This window comes from Botryllus schlosseri, chromosome 13, assembly GCF_051294905.1.
Source record: "Botryllus schlosseri isolate E-star chromosome 13, Bs_hap1, whole genome shotgun sequence".
In the NCBI taxonomy this organism is placed as follows: domain Eukaryota; kingdom Metazoa; phylum Chordata; class Ascidiacea; order Stolidobranchia; family Styelidae; genus Botryllus; species Botryllus schlosseri.
This window is the reverse complement of record NC_137248.1, coordinates 11209763-11232279: the sequence shown is the minus strand read 5'-3', so window position 1 is coordinate 11232279 and position 22517 is coordinate 11209763. Positions and strand designations below refer to the sequence as shown.

At 41.2% G+C, this 22517-nt stretch overlaps 1 protein-coding gene across 1 annotated transcript in view; it reads left to right on the top strand.

Annotated features, from left to right (window-relative positions):
- LOC145454447 (mediator of RNA polymerase II transcription subunit 12-like) overlaps window positions 1-22517 on the top strand; it is a 43467-nt gene that overhangs the window by 8355 nt on the left and 12595 nt on the right. The window contains exons 7-31 of the mRNA XM_080332437.1: window positions 53-121; window positions 248-364; window positions 1262-1401; window positions 2316-2675; window positions 4994-5225; window positions 6659-6775; window positions 7496-7754; window positions 11048-11182; window positions 11289-11428; window positions 11631-11758; window positions 12339-12498; window positions 13383-13542; window positions 13857-14061; window positions 16531-16746; window positions 17566-17670; window positions 17732-17875; window positions 18855-19028; window positions 19156-19297; window positions 19359-19518; window positions 19722-19925; window positions 20464-20594; window positions 20656-20756; window positions 21437-21542; window positions 21763-21914; window positions 22374-22506. Coding sequence (XP_080188563.1) covers window positions 53-121; window positions 248-364; window positions 1262-1401; window positions 2316-2675; window positions 4994-5225; window positions 6659-6775; window positions 7496-7754; window positions 11048-11182; window positions 11289-11428; window positions 11631-11758; window positions 12339-12498; window positions 13383-13542; window positions 13857-14061; window positions 16531-16746; window positions 17566-17670; window positions 17732-17875; window positions 18855-19028; window positions 19156-19297; window positions 19359-19518; window positions 19722-19925; window positions 20464-20594; window positions 20656-20756; window positions 21437-21542; window positions 21763-21914; window positions 22374-22506 — 3990 coding nt within the window. The remainder of the gene's footprint in view (window positions 1-52; window positions 122-247; window positions 365-1261; window positions 1402-2315; window positions 2676-4993; window positions 5226-6658; window positions 6776-7495; window positions 7755-11047; window positions 11183-11288; window positions 11429-11630; window positions 11759-12338; window positions 12499-13382; window positions 13543-13856; window positions 14062-16530; window positions 16747-17565; window positions 17671-17731; window positions 17876-18854; window positions 19029-19155; window positions 19298-19358; window positions 19519-19721; window positions 19926-20463; window positions 20595-20655; window positions 20757-21436; window positions 21543-21762; window positions 21915-22373; window positions 22507-22517) is intronic.

The following is a 22517-nucleotide window of genomic DNA, read 5'->3' as shown; positions in this document are numbered from 1 at the left end:
TGTCGGTTTTATCGACTTGATAACGCCGTTGTCTGGTAATTGTGTTCTGCAGCATGCCGCGGATGACGCAGAGAGATTTTTTGAGTACATGTCAAAACTCGCGCAATATATGTACGCCGAGGTGAGTGTTCTTGTCCGTCTGATTTCAACGGTGTGATGTATTCTGCGTTTGTAGTAGTGATAGGATTTTGTGTCTACTTGTAATTATTCCTTGTTGGATACATTATGTGTGTTTTGCTTTCATCAGGGAATGTTGGACAGGCATGACTTCCTGAATTGGATTGTGGAAGCCATGGAGAAGATGAGGTCCCAAGGAACTTACGCCCTGGCTTATATCATGCCTCTCGTTATGAAACACATAAAAGTAAGCGATGTTATGAAATTTAGAGCATATCTGTTTTTCACAACAGTGTGGTAATGTTCTTTGTTGTGTATTTTCTATTATGCTTACAACCAAGTATTCCAAATTAAAACACCCGCAGTGTTGCTATATCGCAGTATATGTGCTTGATATTATCGACTAGAAGACGCAGGTGCCTGCTACTACTATTATTTTGCAGTTCCCCGTCATACCTGGCTACTCTAGCAATGGTGGTAGGTCAATCCCTCTGATTTTCTCTCACAGAAAGTAATTTTCGATTCGTATGCATTGTTTCGACATGCAAACACTCAAAACCAGCAATGAAAAAAGGTTTTCAATTTTCGCTCATCTTCTTAACTATTATCATTAACTGCACCTGCGAAATCCACACAATAGTTGGCAGGAGTCGTTACTATTGCCATCGACAGCTGATATTTCTATATATGAGTAAAGTTTTTCAGAACCATAATCAAATTAATCTTAATCGATTTCGTGTTCTTGTGAAAAATTTATTTGGTACTGGCCTTCCGCGAAATTCGGAATGCTAATATCTGATAAAATGTCATCACTTTTTAATCAGTCCTGATCCCCACCTCATTGTTATCTGTGCTACTTGGATGCCTAAAAAGCTAACTTATGACCAGAGGCGGTCACTGACAGAGTACTTTTGTTTTTTCCAAGTACCGTACTCAAGCAGGTTGTGCCTACTTTCGCTACTTAATCACTGGTTATGTTTTTGAACTTCAGTTTTTCAGTTTTTAGGCTTGACCGGACCAGGATACCCGCATTTTACTTCGAAATCTCTTCAGTTGTCAGTTTTTAGGCTTGACCAGACTAAGGATACCCTCAGTTTACTTTGAAACTCCATGCTAATTAACTGATTTTTTTTTTGTATTTCAGGATATCATAAAGAACCAGTTGCTGTCCAGACGACTTGCGTTTATCTGCTGCCGTCTATTGAACTGGCTCCTGAACGATGCTACATGGGGCGGTTTCACCAACAGATCCAACGCGATCGAATCGCCTTCTCCGCTTTCTGTGTACGTAAATCGAGAAATAGTATTATGTCTCAGTATCGGTATCAGTTTTCTAAAGTAATATCATTGATACAAAACACCGCAAGATTGCGATACAACCAAAAGATAAGATGGCATTGAAACAACTTGGAGATGTCTTTAAGTGAAACGCCCACCTTAGGCCTACATTATGTAAATCAGAGGCATGCACAGTTGCGCACGGAATGAAAAGTAACGGAAAATAACATGTATATGAAAATGACGTGGCATGTGACGGTATGCGAAGGTGATATGTCAGATCAAGGTCCAGTATTCTAGAGCGGTATGTTTGGAAAAACAGTGTTTCGACTTTCTGCTTGTATGCTGCAGCTAAAGTGTATTTTCAATTGCAAAAATGACCACTGACTTTGTTCCTTCAATTTCCAATTAGTAGGGCGATTTTTTTACATAAAAACCGAAGATTTTGACCTAAAAAATCAAAAGTTTAGATTTTTTTGACCTTGAAAAACTTGATTTTAACAAAATTTTGCCTTCATGTACCGGTATGTCAATTAGGTGTTTTCCCACATTATGTTGGAATTGTATTGCTTATTTTCATTTCTGGTTGGATCTGTCTGTCCTTACGAAGTAGTTTGGCCTGAAAAAACTTTTTTGACTGGGAGATTGACAAATTTTTATATGAAAAAAACTTTATTTTAACGAAATCTTGACCTATGAAGAATTCCAGTAGTTACATGATGACTATGTCATATCGAGCCTCCCGCCTATACTTTGCTTATCTGTATGTCATATTTTACCCAATTAATGATGGTTATATTCATGGTATTGATTTGCACGCCATTCGCCATTAAAGATTCTCCCTTTTTATGTTTTGTGAATTCAGTAAAATCTGCTGGTATTCGGCCCTGTATCAGTTATGCGCCTGTTCTATTCTTCAGCGGGCCGCCATCCGTTTCGGGACCGCACTCTCAAAAGCAACACTCTGCCCCGCCAACCCCCGGACAATTATCGAAGCCGTTATCGTCGCCGAAATCGGGACACGGTTCCAACTCGCTGATCCTCGCGGCCCGGTCGCTACCCGCCAATTTTCCTTCGTTTTTGGAGGACATCGCTTACGGGCTGATCTCCGTAGTGCAGTGTGTCACTATGGAGTGCCCCGGGGCACTGGTGTGGTACCCGCCGGAAGACCCGACCCGAGTGCCCGGGTCGCCTTTGGACTACTTGCCCGTCGCGCCTTCTCTTTTACCTCTGCCGTCGAAAAGTGAAATGTATAGCACTAGTGATGACAACGCTCTCAGGTAATGTACATCGGCGTTATTGTTATAGCGATGCCCATGGTTGCCATCTCTCTAATAACGACAAATGTTACATTTAAGGATAGTGCAGTTTTATAAGCAGGGTTGCCATACAGCAGGCTACTTATTTGTAAGATTTGTACTTATTTTAATCGACAGTAGATTGTTCAAAATACCTTTTCTTCGGACTCCTGGGATTCACTGATTAAATTGTTAGGCTGGCTTTAAAAAACGCTGCACACCAAATTTGGCCCAATTCCAACTGGTAGATTTGAACGCACAGGAGTTTAAAAATGTTGAATTTATTATTAAACAATTTAAAAATAATTTTTAAATTTTGCTGTCAACCTCGTGAAATTGTTATGTTGTTCAAAGGAATGATGCATATCAAATTTTTCTCACTTCCAACCAGTAGAAGCTAAGTTATATCAGTTGAAAATTTTGGATTCGCAAAATTAGCCGGAATTATTGATGAAAAACTTAAATAATCACACTTCAACAGGTTGGAATCGCGTCAAATTTGTTTCGCATCGTTTTTGTAGACTACTCGACAGTTTCATTGGGTTGACAGTAAAATCTTAAATTAAAAAACAATTAATTTTTATAATAAATTCAAAATTTTCAAACATGTGAGTTCACATCTACCAATTGAAATCGAGCCAAGCGTTGTTTTAGGTGACCTAACGATTTAATCAGTGAATCCCAGAATTCAGCAATTTTATTATTATTTTGAACCACCCAAATGGGCAGTGTTCTATTAAAGTACATTGTCCAGGGTTGCCATCAACATGGACCAAAAACTAAGGACACCCAAAAATTCTGAGTTCCGTAACCGTGAAATTTAAAATTTGTAAACTGATGACTGAAATAAGAGGTCATCACTTTTGCACGGTACTGGTACCGCCTGTTCATGACTTTTTTTGGTGAGCCGATGGCTAAAAAAAGGTCCATACGTTCGCCCAGTCCTAATCACGGCCTCAATGCTGATGTAGCCTACGGACAGAAGTCAAAATTATGGACAAATCTTATAGCACTTTATAGCAATCCTGTATGCAAGATTTTACCTTATTTTGTCTTCATAACGGGGCCTGGGTGAAAGTGATAACCCTCTTTTTTAGTCATCAGTGTTCCAAATTTCCCTTATAAGCTACTCGTTTTTTTTCCGGTTCTTAATTTATGACCCATGTCGACAGTGTCAATACCTGTATGTATCTTTTGCTGTGTTGGTGATGCACCGCCGCCGAGATCATAATCGTTAATCGCAGAAATTTCTTCCGAGTTAGCGTTTGCTCGAGAAAAGTATTCTTGTTTGGTTTTGCCGGCTTTGGCTTTGTCCCATAATACGCCTACCTATCGGGTACATCATATAATTCATGCCCGGGCTAATATTTACCTTCTCTGTAGGCATTAGTAGCCGTGTACGTACACCCTTTGAATGAGTTTTGCTAGTGATTCGACTAGTATTCAATGATTGTTTCCATTCCATGACGGCAAGAATCCTAGTCTAAACAGATGTAACATTAGTTACAATGACTCATCGTAAAGTGGGCGGCGTTTGTGCAAGTGTTAATTATCCATAAAGGCGTTGATCTGTATTGAGATGGCTGTCGGCTATGACTGCGTGTTATGTCTGATGCTTGACAGATAAAATAATAGGATGTGTTGCTTTTGGTATTATTCACCTTGTGCATATTGCAATGTGACTTGAATTGTAACTGATATCAATTGATTGATCCATTATTCATTGCCAATGTCATCGGGAGGTAGTTTGTTTTATGTGAATCTGCCTACACCTTGCCTTCATGCATAATTACAGGTGCAGAGGCCGTCGTAGTTTTACGCACATTTCACCCGGTGTACTATACCTGAAATGATTCAGTCTCGATTTCATAAAATAGCTTGGTTGGAAAATGGAAGTGTGTCCTAAGACGACTGTTTTTGTTTAAGCGATTTGTTTTATTAGTTACAGAATGTTGCTTTATTGACGAACCAGGAGTGAGCGAAAGATTTTGGCAACTTTAAACGTAAAATATCCCTAAAGTAGGTGTAAACTAGCCCAATATTGCCCTGGGTCATTTAGGAGCAGATTATGGCAGACTAAAATGTCAGGGAGATTGGAAAAAGCCTTTTCTGACGGGGGATTCAATAATCACTGAAGTAGTCCTGAAGCCTAACTTTGTAATAAAAAAATAGAACTGTAAAAGCTCGTGCGATTACATAAAAATGCATGATGGTCCACCATTGCTACCATCTGATCCACACCACATCCATATTCTCGGCACTGCATGATTTTTTAATTAGTCTTCATCGCCCCATTACAGAGCAAAGTTGAATGAAATCCAGTACGACATCATTCAGCGATCGTTTGCCGCCGAAATGCAATGGTCTTCAGACAAATGTCAGGAGTCTGTGACCGGCCAGACCATCAATCGCCTGCTGGGCACTCTGGAGGTTCTGGACAAGCATCAAAACTTCGATCGGACTGAGCCCGTAGATTTGATATACGCCAAGATTTTTGTCCACATGAATAGTACCAAAGACGGAAATGAACAGGTGACAGTGCTGTGCCACCTTTATGAAGTTACTAAAGTGATGGATTGACTGAAAGCATAACATAATAAGCTGTATGCAGTTGGTGACTGTTACAAATATATTAGATAATGGCCATGAAAGATTGATCCAGAACAGGATAAGCCTAATTGGGATTGAGGTTTCACGTATGAACATTGGCTCTCCAATGTCATTTAACGGCAGGGATGTAAACAAGTCTCAAGTCAATCTCACTTTCATAGTTTTGACTCGAGTCAAGCCGAGTCATTTTCAATTCACGACCGAGTCAAGTCCGAGTCCAAGTCAGCTAGTAGAGGATCGAGTCATAGTGTTGTGACTCGAGTCCGAGTCAAAGTCATTGTGTTCACTGTTCAGTTTTGAGTTCAATACGGCTCAACCGACTTTTTTCAACTCTGCTCGATTGATATAGAATAGCTCGCATTCATAATATCGTAATCTTCCTAAGTCTCGACAGTTTTTGGCCCTACTTTTCAAGTATCAGGAGTGATAGACGAAATACCAATAATGTGGTAACTTTACTATTCTTCGAAGCTACAAAGAAATGTCTGTCTTGGCCATCCTACTTCCGAGTCATATGGCTTGGCTCGAGTCGTGCATATTGACTCCAGTACAAACCGAGTCGATGCAAAAATCGACTCGAGTCACCTAAAAATCGAGACTTGAGTCGAGTCATGACTCTTGTCATTACAACCCTGTGTAACGGTATTGATGATGTCACAGCACACTAGTATTGCTCCTCATTAGATTTCTCTGGTGACCGAACGACTTTGTACGCTGGTGACGATTGAATCTAGTGCAACTTGTACGTTGGCATCGACCTTCTTCACTTCTTTTCATGGCTGTTTGATTTTTGACGGAGATGCTCAGTAACTAAGTATTTCTACGTTTTCAGAGTGCCCAAGCAGTTATTGTCTACTGGGACAGTTTTGTTGGCAACACTAGTTACTTTTTACAGTTTGGATTTTGAGAAGTAGATAGCAGTTTTGGTATGAGTTTGTATCACTGTTCCAAGGGAAATTGTCATAAGAACTGTGCGAAATAGCTCCTGTATGAAGATTGTACCTAGTTGTGCAGTGTTTCGTATTTGGCGTGAAGATACAGTTTTCAATTTCGAAATTAGCCACCTTCGATTATCCGCTAACATATGTTTTACCTCAACCTAATCGCTTGGTATTTTTCGGACGTTAGTTTTCTACTTCCATTTGAGTAGCGATGTTGACTACTTCGATCAACTTGTCGCTCTCTCTCTCTCTCTCTCGTATTGACTGACTAATCAACTGTTAAGCTAATCTGACTGGGATGTGATGTTCAAATATTTACCTTGGCGACCGCCATCTGGAGAATTCGCAAAATAATTACTATATGTGTGAATAAGCAATCCGGGTGTGCGACTCATTGATTTTGTTGACGGTCAGGTTTCTCAAGCCGGCGAAGAGGCTGTGATATGGTTGCTGTGCGAGTGGGCCGTCTCCGCGCAGAGGCTCGGGGAACACCGTGCTGCCGTGGTGGCGAAGTTGCTGGATAAAAGACAAGTAAGAGGCTCTTTTTTCGAAATAGATCACAACTCCAATCACGTTGTGTTAAAACACTGATAAACAGGTCTGGTAAAATGAAAAAAAAGTCGGGATGATATGTGAAATTTGAAAAAGACGTTAATCTTTGAACAATTAAAAAATTTTGTAACAAGTGCAAAATTTTGTACTCTAATAAAGTTAGATACGGGCCAAATTTTTTGTACAGCGTACTTTTTCAATTTCTGAACAACTTTGACTGAAGTGAACAAAAATAAATTAATATAAATTCAAAATTCTCCACTCTAGTAACTCCATGTTGGAGTTGAGGCACAAATATATCCAATCGCATTGCGTGAACAGAACACTGATGACCAGGTCTGGCATAAGAAATAAAAATTCGGGATGGTGTGTGAAATTCGAAAAAGACGTTAATTTTTGATCAATTGAACTATTTTTCAAAAGTTTTATTGTACCCAAGTGCAAAATTTTATACTCTAATAAAGTTAGATTTGGGCCAAATTTCATATACACCCTTTTTATTTATTAATTTTCGAACAAATTTGACTTAAGTTAACAAAAGTAAATTATTATGAATTCAAAATTCTCTACTATAGTAACTTCATTTTGGCATTGAGGCACATTCATTGTACAGTGTTTTTTAAGTGCATGACAATTTCGCGGGGTCGCATTTGAAATTTGACAGCTGCTTATTTTTGAACATTTTTGTGTTCCATTCAGGCCCTTTTGGAGCAGGAACAAGCCGTGGCTGCCGCTGAAAAAGCCAAATCTCTCAATTCGTCCAACCCGCCCACCTCCTCGTGTTCGAACCCGGGTTCGGTCGGGACCCTGTTGTCGCCGCCGCCGCCACAGCTGCTTGTCGACGGCGTCGATACGTCCAACGACCACGCCGTGTCTCAGCAGCTCGCGCCCGCCAACAACGTCCCGATGTTTCAGGAACTGCTCTTCAATTTTCTCGACACGCAAGCGCCTGAACTCGGTAAGTGTTTATAAGTGTTGTCTTGCAAATGTAGTAGATCTATAACAGGGGTTTGCAACCTTTTTTACACGAAAATTTTCAAAAATCACTCTCCCCCTTATTTCTTGTGATGTTTAAAAAACGGTTTATACAGTAATCAATAGTTAGAATGATAAAATGATATTAATACAATACACGATAAACTTGATTGTACAATAATAGGGTCCATCAAACCACTAGATGTCGCCAGACTTTAGGTGGTAACCGCCTTTGTTACGTATGCGGTTGCCGTATTCAGAAACCTGTAGGTTACTTTCTCGATTGTGTAAGGGTATTTTATATGGAAAAAATGGCTACAACATATTCTACGGGGACCGTGAACTCGCTATAAAATGAACTAAAATTTCGGAAAGCTTCTACGGAAGGAAATAAGGCCGATTTGATAACTAGGTGAGAATGTGAAATTGTCAACTAAAGGTCGGCTACCAGCTCAGCACCAGAAGTTTTCGAAGTTTTAGTTCATATTATAGCGAGCTCACTGTCCACGTGGAATATGTTGTAGCCATTATTTCCATATAAAATACCCTTAAAGTTTGTTAAAGTTTGTTTAAGTTTTGTTTAAGGCTTAAACAATCGAGAAAGTAACCTAGAGGTTTCTGATAACGGCAACCGCGTACGTAACAACGGCGGTTACCACCTAAAGTCTGGCGACACCTAGTGGTTTGATGGACCCTATTAGTTATTACTAGGGTGATTTTTTTGACAAGATAAGTAAAAAAATGTCAAAATTGTTCACAAGGTCAACATTTTTTTGCAACATGCATTTCGTTTGTAACATAGACATTTGCACTGTCGGTGATCTTATCATTTGACATTTGCAGCATGTAGCCTACTGAACAGGCGTGCCGCTTAGGGTTGTCCAAAATTTGGAAAATCTTACAAATCCCCCGTTGTAATGTCTTATTCTATAGATTATTGATAAAAAACGACACTGAGCCTAAAAGAAGCTCACAGGAAGGCCGTTAAGATTTCGTGCAAAGCGTTTGAAAGTAGCTGCCAAAGAATGGGCGTGCCACCGACCATCGAACGGCGAGAAGACTAGTAATCACGAAACCACGGCTCTTGATTGGCTGATCGGCTATACTTCAATGACCACGGCAGCAGCAGCTTGCTGATTATGTGATCAAGGAGTCTGCTACCGGCGGCGATTTTGAAAGCGCATTATATGTAGGTTGACAGTTAATGATTTAGAATTGATTCAGGGTATGTTGAGGTACGAAATACATGATGAACAAACAACAGCTGCTTCACAAAAACGTCTAAACTTTAGATTCTTCTAGATTCTTCTAGATTCTTTAGACTCTAAAGCATGACCGCTTTAATGTGAAGGACACCGCCGTAGCCTATATGCCTTGTTTTCAACGAGGGAGAGCATTGGCGTTTATCCAAGTGGCGACGGATTCCTGGTTTCAGAAAGGATATATCATTATTGAATACAAATATAAAGCTTAACAATGACAATATAATTTGTGTGATCTTATTGGGCTCAGGTTGTAGTACATAGTTGCAGTTTTGAATGCTCTAGGGATCGGCTGAATCAGACAGTTAAGCTTGGCACTTATCAGATGTTTACAGCAAATTGAATTCACTTGTAAGTGTTTTCAAAGTCCCTAATGATGCCGCGGAAACGAGGTGTAAATGTAAGCACAGACTATGCTTGATATGATATACAAACTATGCTGGATACTGTGCACTATGCATCATTGTCTGTGCTTACCTTTACACTCCGTTTCTGCACGATTATTAAGGACTTTGACATATCATATCAAGCATAGTATGTGCTTACTTTTACACCCCTTTTCTGCGTCAGCATTAAGGACTTTGACAAGACTTGCAAGTGAATACAATTTGATGTAAGCATCTGATAAGTGCCAAGCATAACCCGCTGATTCAGCCGATCCTTAGAGCTTTCAAAACTTCAACTATGTACTACAACCTGAGCCCAATAAGATCACACAGACAAAGTAGTGTCATTGTTAAGTTTTATATTTGTATTCAATAATGATAGATCCTTTCTGAAACTTGGAATCCGTCGCCACTTGTATAAGCGCCTATGCTTTCCCTCGTTGAAAACAAGGCATATAGGCTACGTCGGTGTCCCTCACATTAAACCGGTCATGCTTTAGACATTTTTGTGAAGCAGCTGTTGTTTGTTCATCATGTATTTCGTACCTCAACATACCCTGAATCAATCCTAAATCATTAACTGTCAACCTCCATACAATGCGCTTTCAGAATCGCCGCCGGTAGCAGACTCCTTGATCACATAACCAGCAAGCTGCTGCTGCCGTGGTCATTGAAGCATAGCCGATCAGCCAATCAAGAGCCGTGGTTTCGTGATTACTACTCTTCTCGCCGTTCGATGGTCGGTGGCACGCCCATTCTTTGGCAGCTACTTTCAAACGCTTTGCACGAAATCTTAACGGCCTTCCTGTGAGCTTCTTTTAGGCCCAGTGTCGTTTTTTATCAATAATCTATAGAATAAGATATTACAACGGAGGATTTGTAAGATTTCCCAAATTTTGGACAACCCTAGTGCCGCTGTACACACAGACCATTGTCTTGTCATTGTGAATCATAAACGGTCAAATGAAAGAAATAGGTTGACATGGTGTTGTGCTCAACGTACCGCAATATCCAAACTGAAGCAAGACTGCGTGGGCATAGTTTCTTATATCAAGAAGCGCATGATAAACAATTGTGATGTAGACGACATTGTCAGAATGAAGCAACACGGTCTGTCACCTTCTGTGTTGCCAGCCAACAACCGCTGCTGTTGAACATTCTTTCTCCATTCTTGGCAAGCTACTTAGTAAGGATACCCAAGAATGTAGAAAAGTATCTTTCGTTGTACTGCAACAAATTTACATCATTTCTACCATAATGCGTGGAATTCTTCATAGGTCAAGATTTCGTTAAAGTAAAGTTTTTTCATGTAAAACTTTGTCAGTTTTGAAGTCAGAAAAGTTTTTTCCGGCCAAACTACTTCATAAGGACAGGCAGTTCCAACCAGAAATGAAGATAAGTAGTTCAATTTTAACATGTGCGAAAACACCTAATATACATACACGAGGTCAAAATTTTGTCAAAATTAGGGTTTTAAGGTCAAAATGTTTATATTTTTTGACTTTTTAGGTCAAAGTCTTCCGATTTTTAGGTAAAAAATATCGCCCTAGTTATTACATATTAGATTAATAAGATGCTGAGATTGTTTGATGCGACATTGAATCGACAATGCAACGTGTGTTCCGCAGTGGATCCATCTAACGAAAAGGAATTGCAATCCTTCAAGAATCTGGTGATGCTCTTCGCGGAACTGGTGCAACACGACGTGTTCTCGCACGACGAATATGTCAACACGCTCATATCGAAAGGCGAAATCAACCCAGGTTTGACGTAGCTATTTCCGACTCCGCCGTTTTAGTATTCGAGATTCTCGAATTTCACTTCACGCCACTGAAGATCTTTATATTCACGATGAACGTTTTATGATAGGTCTCGTGTCTCCGTTGCCGATATACTCGCAATCCACCACGCACGGCGCCGCACTTGGTTATAATAATCAAAGCAGCGTGACGTCGATACCGTCTGTCGAACCGAGGTCTGTGGGCGCTCCTGTCAGCAATAAGCAAATTGTGAGTGTTTTTTTTTTAAATTTTATGGAGGTATCTGAAATTGTCGGGGTAATCGTCAGCGGCTAGTAGAGAATTGTAGTTGCTGACGGTTACCCCTGACGAGTGACAGTCGAAAATATTCGGGTTTATTTCAATATGAATATGTTATTCAATTGTAGATTGAAGTTTTGTACCTCAAAGTGTCTTCATATGCTGTTTTTAGGATATCTTGTCTAAAATGGATTTCGACGACGACTTTCCTTCGTCGGCCCGGAGTATGGATAACAAGAACGACGGGGACTTCTTGTGTTCCCCGCCTGCGAGCCCGTTCGGGCGCAGCATGAACGAACGGTATGTATCGGATTCTTTCTCAATGTCTGGGAGCTTTCAATGCAGATTCCGCAACGATATTAGCCTTCTTTCGTTCGTTTGTTATCACTTTTCGACCGCGGAATTACCTGGCCGGAATTAAAATTTCGTAGTTTCATTGCGGTTAATGTTTTCTAGCTACTTTTTTAACGTGACGTAATGCACTGTTAGCGACATAGTAAAAATTGAAAACCTTGCAGCATTGGAGTAATAATTTTTTTTCATTTTCAGTAGCAAAGGTAGTCAAAGTAGCCATTGTTGGTAGTAGTAGAAATTTCCAATTTAGTGAAATGTAAGTATTCTAGGTCTGTTTTTGCCTAAAAAAACTGAAAACTATTTTTAAGAAGTGGAAATAGTCTTGTAAAATGAACATTTGAGCCTACTCAGGCACTCCGAAAGAGTAGAAGTACTTTGTTGGTGACCACCTTCAAATGGAGTTCACCTTTACATGTTTTACTCACGAGTAGGCGATATCTCACAAGGGAAGTTGGATTATTACTCACCTCCATTTTGCTGTTACCAGTATTCCCGTGGTTTGGTCATGTGTAAAATTTGTCTTCAGACATTTCACGGATGTTATGAAGTCGATGCCCGACAGTTCGAAGGAAAAGATGTCCAATTTGTCGTCAGGCGGTTTTGCGAAACGGATCAACGGTCCCATATGGGGCTACGGCCAGTGCCGCCACGCACAGTATTTGATGCACTTGCCAATCCCGTTCGAAGTAAGTGTTACTCGAGTTGAGTAGGTTCTATTTTTTCACGTCCAAATCTTGTTCCGCATTGGACTTTCAATTCTATTTCAAATCCAGAAGTCATTCGGTATCATGTCCATGGCCAGCAAAGAGTGAATATTTTCATAAGTCTTGTGAAAATTGTCTGTTATATTAGAACAACGATACTCAATTGGCGGACCGCTGTTCGAATGCCAACCTTTGAAGTGTTGGATACGGACTTGGTCTGGTTTAGTATCTATAAGTAGAATATTCTGATATGGACACTGGACAGGCAGGAGAGCTGACCTATATTTTTATAGTCATCATAAGTATCAACAAACCGACGTAAGAAGGTCAGAAAGACCCAGTATCCAAACGGGTATCAATGGAAAGCTTCTACTGTACCGATTACGAAAATATATATTTTATGCTGCTCATGGCCCTGGAACCCCCCCCCCAAAAAAAAACCAGCCTCGAGTTTTGCATTGTTTTGGAGTTTTGGATTGTGACGCAACATCGCTGTGTGGCTCTTTCCCCTAAGCTGCAGTCTCGTTTTGCCAGACAGAATTGTTGCGTCACAATGAAAAATTCAAGGCTGGTTTTGGGGGTTTCAGGGCTATGAGCAGCATAAAATTCATATTTTTGTAATCATTACAGTAGAAGCTCTCCATTGATAACCGTTTTATCAAATTTAGCGCTCGGCAAGCCGGTAAAAATGGCCGTATGGAAAGTATGACGTGACCCAAATGCAGTGAGCCGTTCAATCTCGCTGTGTCCACGCCATTTAGGACACTATGATTATATCTTTCAAATTTTTGCCTAGTCACTCAAAATTTGCTAATTCATGCTACTGGGACCAATCTCTAACGTTGTGATCCTATTCCTCTGCCCAGGACGACAACTGCGTCCACGAGATGAACCAGCGCATGATGGTGCTGTACGGCGCCGGCCGGCAACGTAGCGAGGTCAAGAAGGAAGTGAGAAAAATCACCAAGCACGTTTGCAGGCTCGTTCAAAAGGCACCGTCGTTGTCGCAAATGGATAACAATTACGGTACGAAATGTGTTTTGTGCTTGCAGTAGTGCCGAATCATTAATACGGCTGTGCAGTCGGAGAGATTGCTTTGGTCTAGAGGTGGCAGATTCGCTCTTTTGGTGGACGGTGTGAAATCTCTTTCGTATTTTACAATGTTATCAAGCATAAAGTGTTTTTGAGAGTTTTAAGAGTGAAATTGTGAGTGGCGAGTGGCTTCTCTCCATAAACCTTATCTGCACAGCCGTAGAACTGTGATATCGGCAACTTTTTGGTGGAGGTAGACGCCGGTAGTCTCAGTAATCAGTTAAAGCAAATGCGTGTTATCTTTATAGCGGGACCATCTTCAGTAAAGTCTGCAAGCGGAGGCAGCTCGAAGAAGTCCAAGAATCGTGGCGCCGGTTCCTACGTCACCAACACTCTTTCGCCGAGCGTCTTGCTGAAACGATTTCGTTGCCTGACCTATTTCGATCAGCATTTCGTGACCGCTCAAGCGGCAAAAGCCATTACGACGTCTTTCAACGACTTCATCGTGGAGAAGTGAGTGATTTTGTTTGCGTGGGTTTGGGGGAAGTGAATTTGAGAGCTACCCCTGATTGCTAATTGTAAAGTTGCCTGAAGGGGATAAGTGCTGAGGGGAGTTGTTTTAATTCCTGTTCTTGAAAGTCTTAGGCACCATGTAACAATGTAACATTTGATTTGGAATGTTTAACGATTCAATGGAATAGTTGGATCTTTTTGACAAGCGAACCAGATAAGAACAATACCACGGAACCGCGGGCTGCACACAGGCCACCAAGTGGTTGCACGGTCCACCACCCAGGGTTGTAACCAAGTCATAAAGCTCCGAGTCACAAGTCTATCTCACTTTTATAGTTTTGACTCGAGTCAAGTCGAGTCATTTTCAATTCACCACCGAGTCAAGTCCGAGTCCAAGTCATCGAGCAGAGGTTCAAGTCCCGAGTCATGGTATTATGACTCGAGTCCGAGTCCAAGTCATTGTGTTGACTGCTCAGTTTCATGTTAAAGTCTTGTTAAACCCACTTTTATAACTCTGTTTGGTGATATCGATGGTTCGCATTTATAGAATACTAATTTTCCTCACTTTTAACAGTTTCTGGTCGCATTTTCAAGTACCAGTAACAATAGACAAAATCCCAATAGGGTGGTTACTTGACTTGTTCTTCGAAATTACAATGAAATGTCGGTCTTGGCCGTCTGAGTCTCGAGTCATATGACTTGGTTCGAGTCAATCGCAATGACTCGAGTCCAAGTCGAGTCAATACGCAGATTGACTCGAGTCGAGTCATTTCCGTATTTCGAGAAAATGACTCGAGTCAAGTCGAGTCATCAGAAAATCGTGACTGGAGTCTGACTCGAGTCATTACAACCCTGCCACCACCTGAATGTGATGGCGAGTCTTATCAATGAAATTCGATATCAGGCTACATACACATCACGACAGTGAAAACCGGAAAGCAAATTGTTCGAAATTTTTGTCATATCGTCGAATAAATTCTGTCACAACAATCATGTACATTGTAGAAAGTCAGCCTATGCATATTTGAGTGTTATTTGGGCCGTTTTCTTGGATCATTCGAACGTATCTCAAATATACCGTAAATCAAGCTCAGTTAGACACCGTTTTGCGCACCATTCATGAATGGCACGTCTTTCAGTGTTGGGATCAAGTCACTACCTTTGAGTCACGAGTCATTTCGAGTCATTGCCCATTTTGACTCGAGTCAAGTCAAGTCAATCGATTTTCAAAGGTGACTCGAGTCAAGTCAAGTCACTCGATTTTTGGAGGTGACTCGAGTCAAGTCGAGTCAAGTCAAGTCAAGTCACGAGTCAAGTCACATTTCAAGTCAAGTTGCCTTTTCGAAGTATGTATGAGGCATGATCACGTCATTGCAGTTTGCTAGCTGTCTGAAATACAGTTTGAGTAGTCATTGATTCCGAAACGATGAACGAATATAGAGTTAAATATGCACGCAAGAAGGCGCTGCTTCGCTCACATATACGTAGAACTATTAAACTACGTAATTGCATAGCCTCAGTTTATAGTCACCAGCCAAAATAGAGAATAGAGAATTGGAATTGATAAGATACAATACATTACCCATTCACAAATAGATAGGATACCATTCGAGCCTGCGCCAATGGTTGACGACTATATAAACTATATTCGACTTTAATTTCAATAAAACAAGAGGTTTGATTAAGGTAAGAACAGAGAACAGAAATATACATTTTGCTATTCTATTACTTTACTACTAGAGTTACGACAACGTAAGCAGTAAGCTGCGATCACTGCGTGCGCGGTCAATTTATTTGTGAAAGAACAATCGAGGCTCAGTAAAAGGCACGGTCATTGAATGATTGGTCGCTCTCACGGGTTAGGCAAGCGTTTCGCGAACAATCAAGATACAGTGATTTTTATCGACACCGATAACTTGATGACTTGAAATTGACTCGTGAATTTTGCTCCGAGTCACGAGTCAATCCACATTTCTGATACGCCGAGTCAAGTCAAGTCAAGTCATTTTAGCAAATTGACTCGAGTCAAGTCAAGTCATGCGAAAAAGGTGACTCGAGTCTGACTCGAGTCAAGTCATGACTCGAGTCATCCCAACACTGACGTCTTTGCATGCCACACAATTGTTTCAGGGCTCCCCACGGGTAGAATACTCTGGGTATTATTTTGTACTCAGTCATTCTCTTTATTTTGTATTGTAACTACGACGGGGTCAAGATCTTAGGACAGAAACGATATTTCATGATTCTCGATGAAAGTTGATAAGAACTGAAGATGTTTGCATTAATGGTTCCAGTCGTGATTCTGCCCACTAGCCTTGGCTTAAACCCTAGCCTGACCCTTTGCAAGCAAGTAACCCTAATTATTACAAAAACTGATAACCTTTTATAATAATAATAACGGTTGATTCCATACCTTGACTTGTCTTGATGTATGTGACACAGTTCACCCGCACATTTCAATATTTTCAGTTCTTCACACCTACCGCCCCTCAGCAGTATTACGTTGGTTCTGAGCCTGATGGAAGAGGCGTTGAACGTGGCCGGCATGGTACAGCTGTCTGTGCAGATAGCCGGCATGCTGAGCCCGTTGGCGATGGAAATCGCTCGGAAACATCCCGAAAAAAGCGAATACTATACCAAAGACCTCGTTCTGAACATTGTCGCTATCTTGAGACATTATCAAAGGTAACGTCGCACGTTTTTGTTGTTTTTAGGCTGTTTCTTCTTGGAAGCCTCTGGCAGCATGAGTGGTGCTCTATCTAGTACTGGGCTGTCAACCCTACCCTAGGTTAAAGTGAGAATAGTGCCGTTATTTTTACACGATACACTTAAACTTATCAATTAGATATGCCGAGACTACTTGAGCAGAGGTGGATAAAGTAGTGTGCATTTCTACTCAAGTAGAAGTAGAGTCATGATTTTCTACTCGATTACAACTGCATGCACAATTTTCCAAGACCTATTGCATCTACTTCAAGAGAAGTAGAAAATGCCAGGTATCAAAACTACCTAAATAGTTTCAAATTGTTCTATTTTTTTTTATTTGAGGGTTAGTATACTTTTAGCAGCTAATTGGAGGTGGGTACTTTCAAAAGTGCTAGATGTATCTTCGCGACAAACGCAAAATGACGATGGCGCTGCAAACAGGGTAGAATCTTCGAAAATATATTCAGTTGTCGTGATACAGGGGCCGTTTCGCGCAGTTCTCACTACGATTTCACTCGCAGAGTTACCCAGAAACTTTCTAGTTTTCAAAATCCAGATTGAAATAGTAACTAGTTTTGCTTATAAACTGTTACATAATTGATGAGCTTCTTGGATGTACAGACTCTACTAGTTGCTGACGATTACCCCTGACGAGTGTCAGCCGAAAATATTCGGGTTCATTTCAATATGAATATACTATTCAATTGTTACATAATTAATAATTCATCAAGTGCTTCATAAAGGTAGAAGTACTTAGTTAGTCACTGCCTGTGGTTATTGGTGCAATTCGTTTTTCAGCTACCTCACTCTCGACCACGAGCTCACCCGGCAAGCGTTCGACGTCTTGTGGGCTTTCATCAAGCATTCTAGCGTCAGTCCCAGCGATTGCACGTCGCCAGACAGGTCGGTGTTGGTGTCGGATTTGTTCCCGCTCAACTCTCTGACGGGCGAATATTGTTTTTAGATGCGTTCTTATGTTTCTGTACGATTTGTTCACGTCTTTTCGGAAGTACCTTTCCGAAAGTCAAGTCGCAAAGTTTTCAAGTTACTCGTTTCTTATCAAGCAAGCGCTGTTGCAGTCGAAGGTGCCGGCTGTGTCAAGCCGAAGGTAGGTACACGCATGTCCGTTTGATGTCTGTAGTGTAGGGCTTAGTCCAGCGGTGTCGAACATACGGCCCTCAATTCTTAGTAGATTGAAAAAGACTTGTATTATCCAGCAAATTTCCAACAAATACTGAGAATTTTTTGTAAGGAATGCTTCCCTGAGACACCAAATGTCGAGCCCCTTCATCGGCCACATTATAACCACCCGACTGAGGTGTTGTGGTTTCGCTCCAGTAACCAGTAAGAAAAAGTCGGTGACATCGACAACCAGCACCGGGAAGGCAAAAAATTCCACACTGAGTACAGAATATTATGGAAAATGGAGCAAAAAGCAGTTATTCACAGAAGCAAAAACGCCAATGCGAAACCGTTACATGTACAATATAATAGTCACACAAAAAGACGATGCAAATGTATGTGGTCGCACTGCTGTATCGCGGCTTTGACCGGAATCGCAATTTAATAGTAGCAAACCAAATTCAAAGTCCGTGTCTGCAGTTAAATCTCCTGTATTGATACACATACACGCAATGCTGACGCCAGATCACTGCTAAAACAAAGTGAGCTTAGAAACATGCCTACTAAGATATCCGTCAGAGCCCCTATTTTAGCGGTTTACGACTATTCATCCGGCCAATCACTGTATTTTTGCGAATTCCGTTGTTTGCGAATAAAGGTGTCGCCAGAATAGAACCTCTATTATCCGTAGGATACTAAATGAAGCGATGTATTTTTACGTACACTTGTTTGATAATAAAGAATTCAAGTGCAAAACAGAGGCATGGATGTTGAGGTAACAATTTTCAAGTATTCAACTGGTCCGGCCCGCGGACGATTCGAAGGTTTCAATCTGGCCCGGTCACCGTGTCATCCCTATGTATGAGAGAATCCGCGAGACTCTGTCTAGCTCTTCCTCTCTCCTACCAATTTTCGTAGTACCCACTTCTCTTCACCAAATTTCTGACGTCTCCCTACTTCGCCAGCTACAATTCCACGTTCATGTTGGACTACATACAAGACCCGGAACGTTTGCGGGAGAGGCACCCGATCCTGGTCGCGAAAGGCACTCGCAGACTGTTGGAAGACGAAACTTACAAATACTCGTTCGTGTGCACCGTCATACGCACCATATGCTGCGGACAGCAATCGCCAGAAAAGTAAGTTACTGGAGTGAATTTTGTACTGTCAGGTATTGGTAGCAATCGGCTATTAAGTAGTTATGTATATAACCTTTCCTTCCATGCTGTTCGTGTCAAATGTTGATTTTGATCTTTGTTTCCTTAGCATCAGCACCATCGCGACGTTTTGCGCGGAGATGAACGCACAATGCAATGATTTGAGTTCGGAATGGCTGGGCGTGCTCAAAGCACTTTGTTCTGGCTCGCATTCTTCACAGACCTTCACCGACGTTTTTCTTTTTGTTAACGTGAGTGGTTTACTTTTTAATCTGGTTTGGAAGATTGAACGCCGTTCTCTTTGATTTTCAGCCGTCGGACGAGACGATACGCGACCCGCTAGCGTTGTTCACTGCCATACTGATCGCGCGCAACTGTATCTCCATCGAGAATTTTATAAGAGAGGTGGCGATACCGCCGTTGCTAGCCGCCTGCAAGCAATCTATCGTCGACGACTCGGGCGTTGAAACTGGTAAGTCTTCTCTCTTTTTTGGAGTGGAATATTTTCCGTTTAAGTGCCTTGGAGAGAACGTTCATTAAAATTTGCCAACCTAGTTTGTGCCAACAATTTGTTCAGCCCGATGATTCAAGGTTTCATGCCTCACACGTTTATTCACGTTTACGAATTCCCACAGAAATTTCGATTTGATACTCGATATTCGAATTTCGTTTCAGGCGCCCGCCTCACTTGCCATATTCTTCTTCAACTGTTCAAGACGCCCGTACCTCCATCCCAAGTGTCCGTGTCGGATCAGTCTCGGTCCGACATACCACAGTTTTACATCCCGGAAGCTTGCGACAGGCATCTGTTGGCGGCTGCCCAACGGAATATCGTCGTCGGCGCCGTACTGGCCGTGGTGAAGCTGATACTGAAATTGGGTGCGTGGACGACCCGCTTATCTTCCGATTTGTAGAAGCCTTTATATTTTGGGAATAATTGGGCTGAGCTTACTTTTAAACCACAGAGACAAGACGAAATAGGTCAAGATGATCATAGAGCTCATTTTAAATCAGATTGGAATATTTTGACCTATTCCGTTTCAAATGATGTAAATGGATTATGGAATATTTGTACATTCTGAATATGCTTCTGAAGGTACAAAAATTCAATATCGCTGCAAACACTTCATTCATATTGCGTAATTCATTCTAAATCTGAGCTTTTCGACGGACTCTTCATTAGGAGCAATCATCAGTAAATGCATTTAACCAAATTAAAAAGATAAAAGTCTGTTTACTTGTCATTATTATGTTGCAACTACTGTATTTTCAATTTGGTTAACCGTTGTTACTGGCATTTGCTCCCGATGAGAGTCGGTCGGAAATTGGAATGAATTCGGCAATATGTATATTGTTTCAATATTGTGGTTCTGTACTTCTAAAAGTATATTGAAAACATGGTGTGAATTTGTTTCAGGCGACGCCAGTTTCAGCGGGAGACATTCTTCTTCGCCGTCGAATAACGAGGCCAGCGTCACGTCGTATCTAGCGCCCATCAACAATTTCGGAGAGCTTTCCAACAGCTTTCTGCTGAGCGGACAGGCTAGGGTAACTATTACGCACAAGATGCAAACTTGCGCATTTTATATCGATGCTGATTTTATTCTAGAACAACGTCACGAATAATTGTCAGCAGGCGGCGCCTTGCTTGAGTGAATTCGCAAAAGCCGCGGTGAGGACGATTTGCTCGCAACAATGGGTTCGAGAAAGGTAAGAATTCTCCGGAATTGCTGCGTTTTTCACCTGTGAAACGTGAATGTGAATGTCTATTTTAAAAATTTCAAAAGTGGAACCGTTATGGCAGAGTAAGACATACTGATTGGAATTACAGAAAATCAAATTTGCATTGTGACAATGTTCCTTAATTCCGACCGTTACGTCGTGCCTTGCTATATCGCTTTGCCATATCTCATATTTGAATGGGTTCCAACTTCGAATCCCTTTACTGTGGCGATAACCCCTGAAAAGAGGCACCTGAAAAGTCGCCGAGTCATATTGAATGTATGAATGCAATGGATGTTGTGATGAAGGTTATCTTCAAATTCTGTACCAACAACCAGCTATTCAGTTATCTGAATCTATTCAACCTATCGTTAGAACATGATGTCGATCTGAAATTCAGTGCCGAAATTTATGGGGGTCTGATGTGCGCATAGTTCCTGCAAGCGATTTATATAGCGACACACCAATCTCACGCTGAAAAGGATCGATAAATGCATAGGATGGAGATCGCCATGAAATTTGTGTTTGATTTTTCGATGGTGATCTAGCTGCTCTGTCTAATTCTATATATTTTTAACACTGTGTCCAATGATATCCTATTCGTAAAATTTGTTTTGTGGCACCTTGTTATTGTCCTTCTTTTGAACCTGTCGACGTTCCCGTGCTAGGTGTTTGAAAAATATCGACTGGGACCTGTGGATGGACAAGGAACTCACACAACGGCAAATGCAGAATTTGATACAGTATATTTTCTGTCCACAAGAGGATTTACAGGTGCTTTCTCTTTTTACATGCTAGTTATCTAGCGTGCAAATGCGCTTTCTTTGCTGTGCGTTGTGAGTTTTTGTGGTTTCGTTTATGTGAAGATGACATGATATGCATCGAAGCTGTATAAATTCCGCTAAAATACGGTGCGGCATATTGGATATTATCCACGAAACTCCATTCCCTCGCCTTTTTAATTGCAAAGTAATCCCCTCTTTTTCCACCATAGCAATTGTCAAACACGTCACACGAGCAACGGCGCTACGTCGTGCAAGTCTTGAATCGCATGTCGCGGTGGACGCTCCGGCAGACGCTACTGGAGCTTCAAATCATGTTACGACAGGCGGCCCAAGACGAGATTTTATCTGACGATATCGCAAAGTAAGTGAATTGTGCTAATCGATGTTGATTTTAATATGCTTTCGAAGACCAATGCATCTCTGGTGTAAAACGTTTGTTTGCCTGGCTGTTGTTATTGCCAATGCGGGTATAAAGCTTAAAAACGTAACCTCGACAAAATAACTTTGGCATGAAACTACATTGAAACGTTTCAGTGATATGCTTTGAACTTCGATATGATGAAAAGATGTTTTTCTACTGCGTAGAACCAGATTCATGACCCGTTACCTCTTTTTACGCCCCTTGCATAAATGTTTTGTGTGAATTCTTGGTATAAAACTAATCTTTGTTATTTGGAGTCTCCATAATTAAATTTGGACTCATCCAAATTAGTTTTAGATAAAAAATTGGTCAGCCTGGTCCGATTTCCATGGTGAATTCTGTGTAGCAACAACCAGTTTATCAACGACGAATTCCGAAAAATACACAATTCAACTTCAGGGCGGTGATAGAAGTCTTCAAGAATCACAACTCGGAACCCGCCAGAGATGGGAAATCGCCGATCTTGGGGATCGAATTGGACAAGAGCAACATCTGGCTGATGCCTCATCTGATCAAGGAGCTATCTTCGGAAGTAAGTGTACT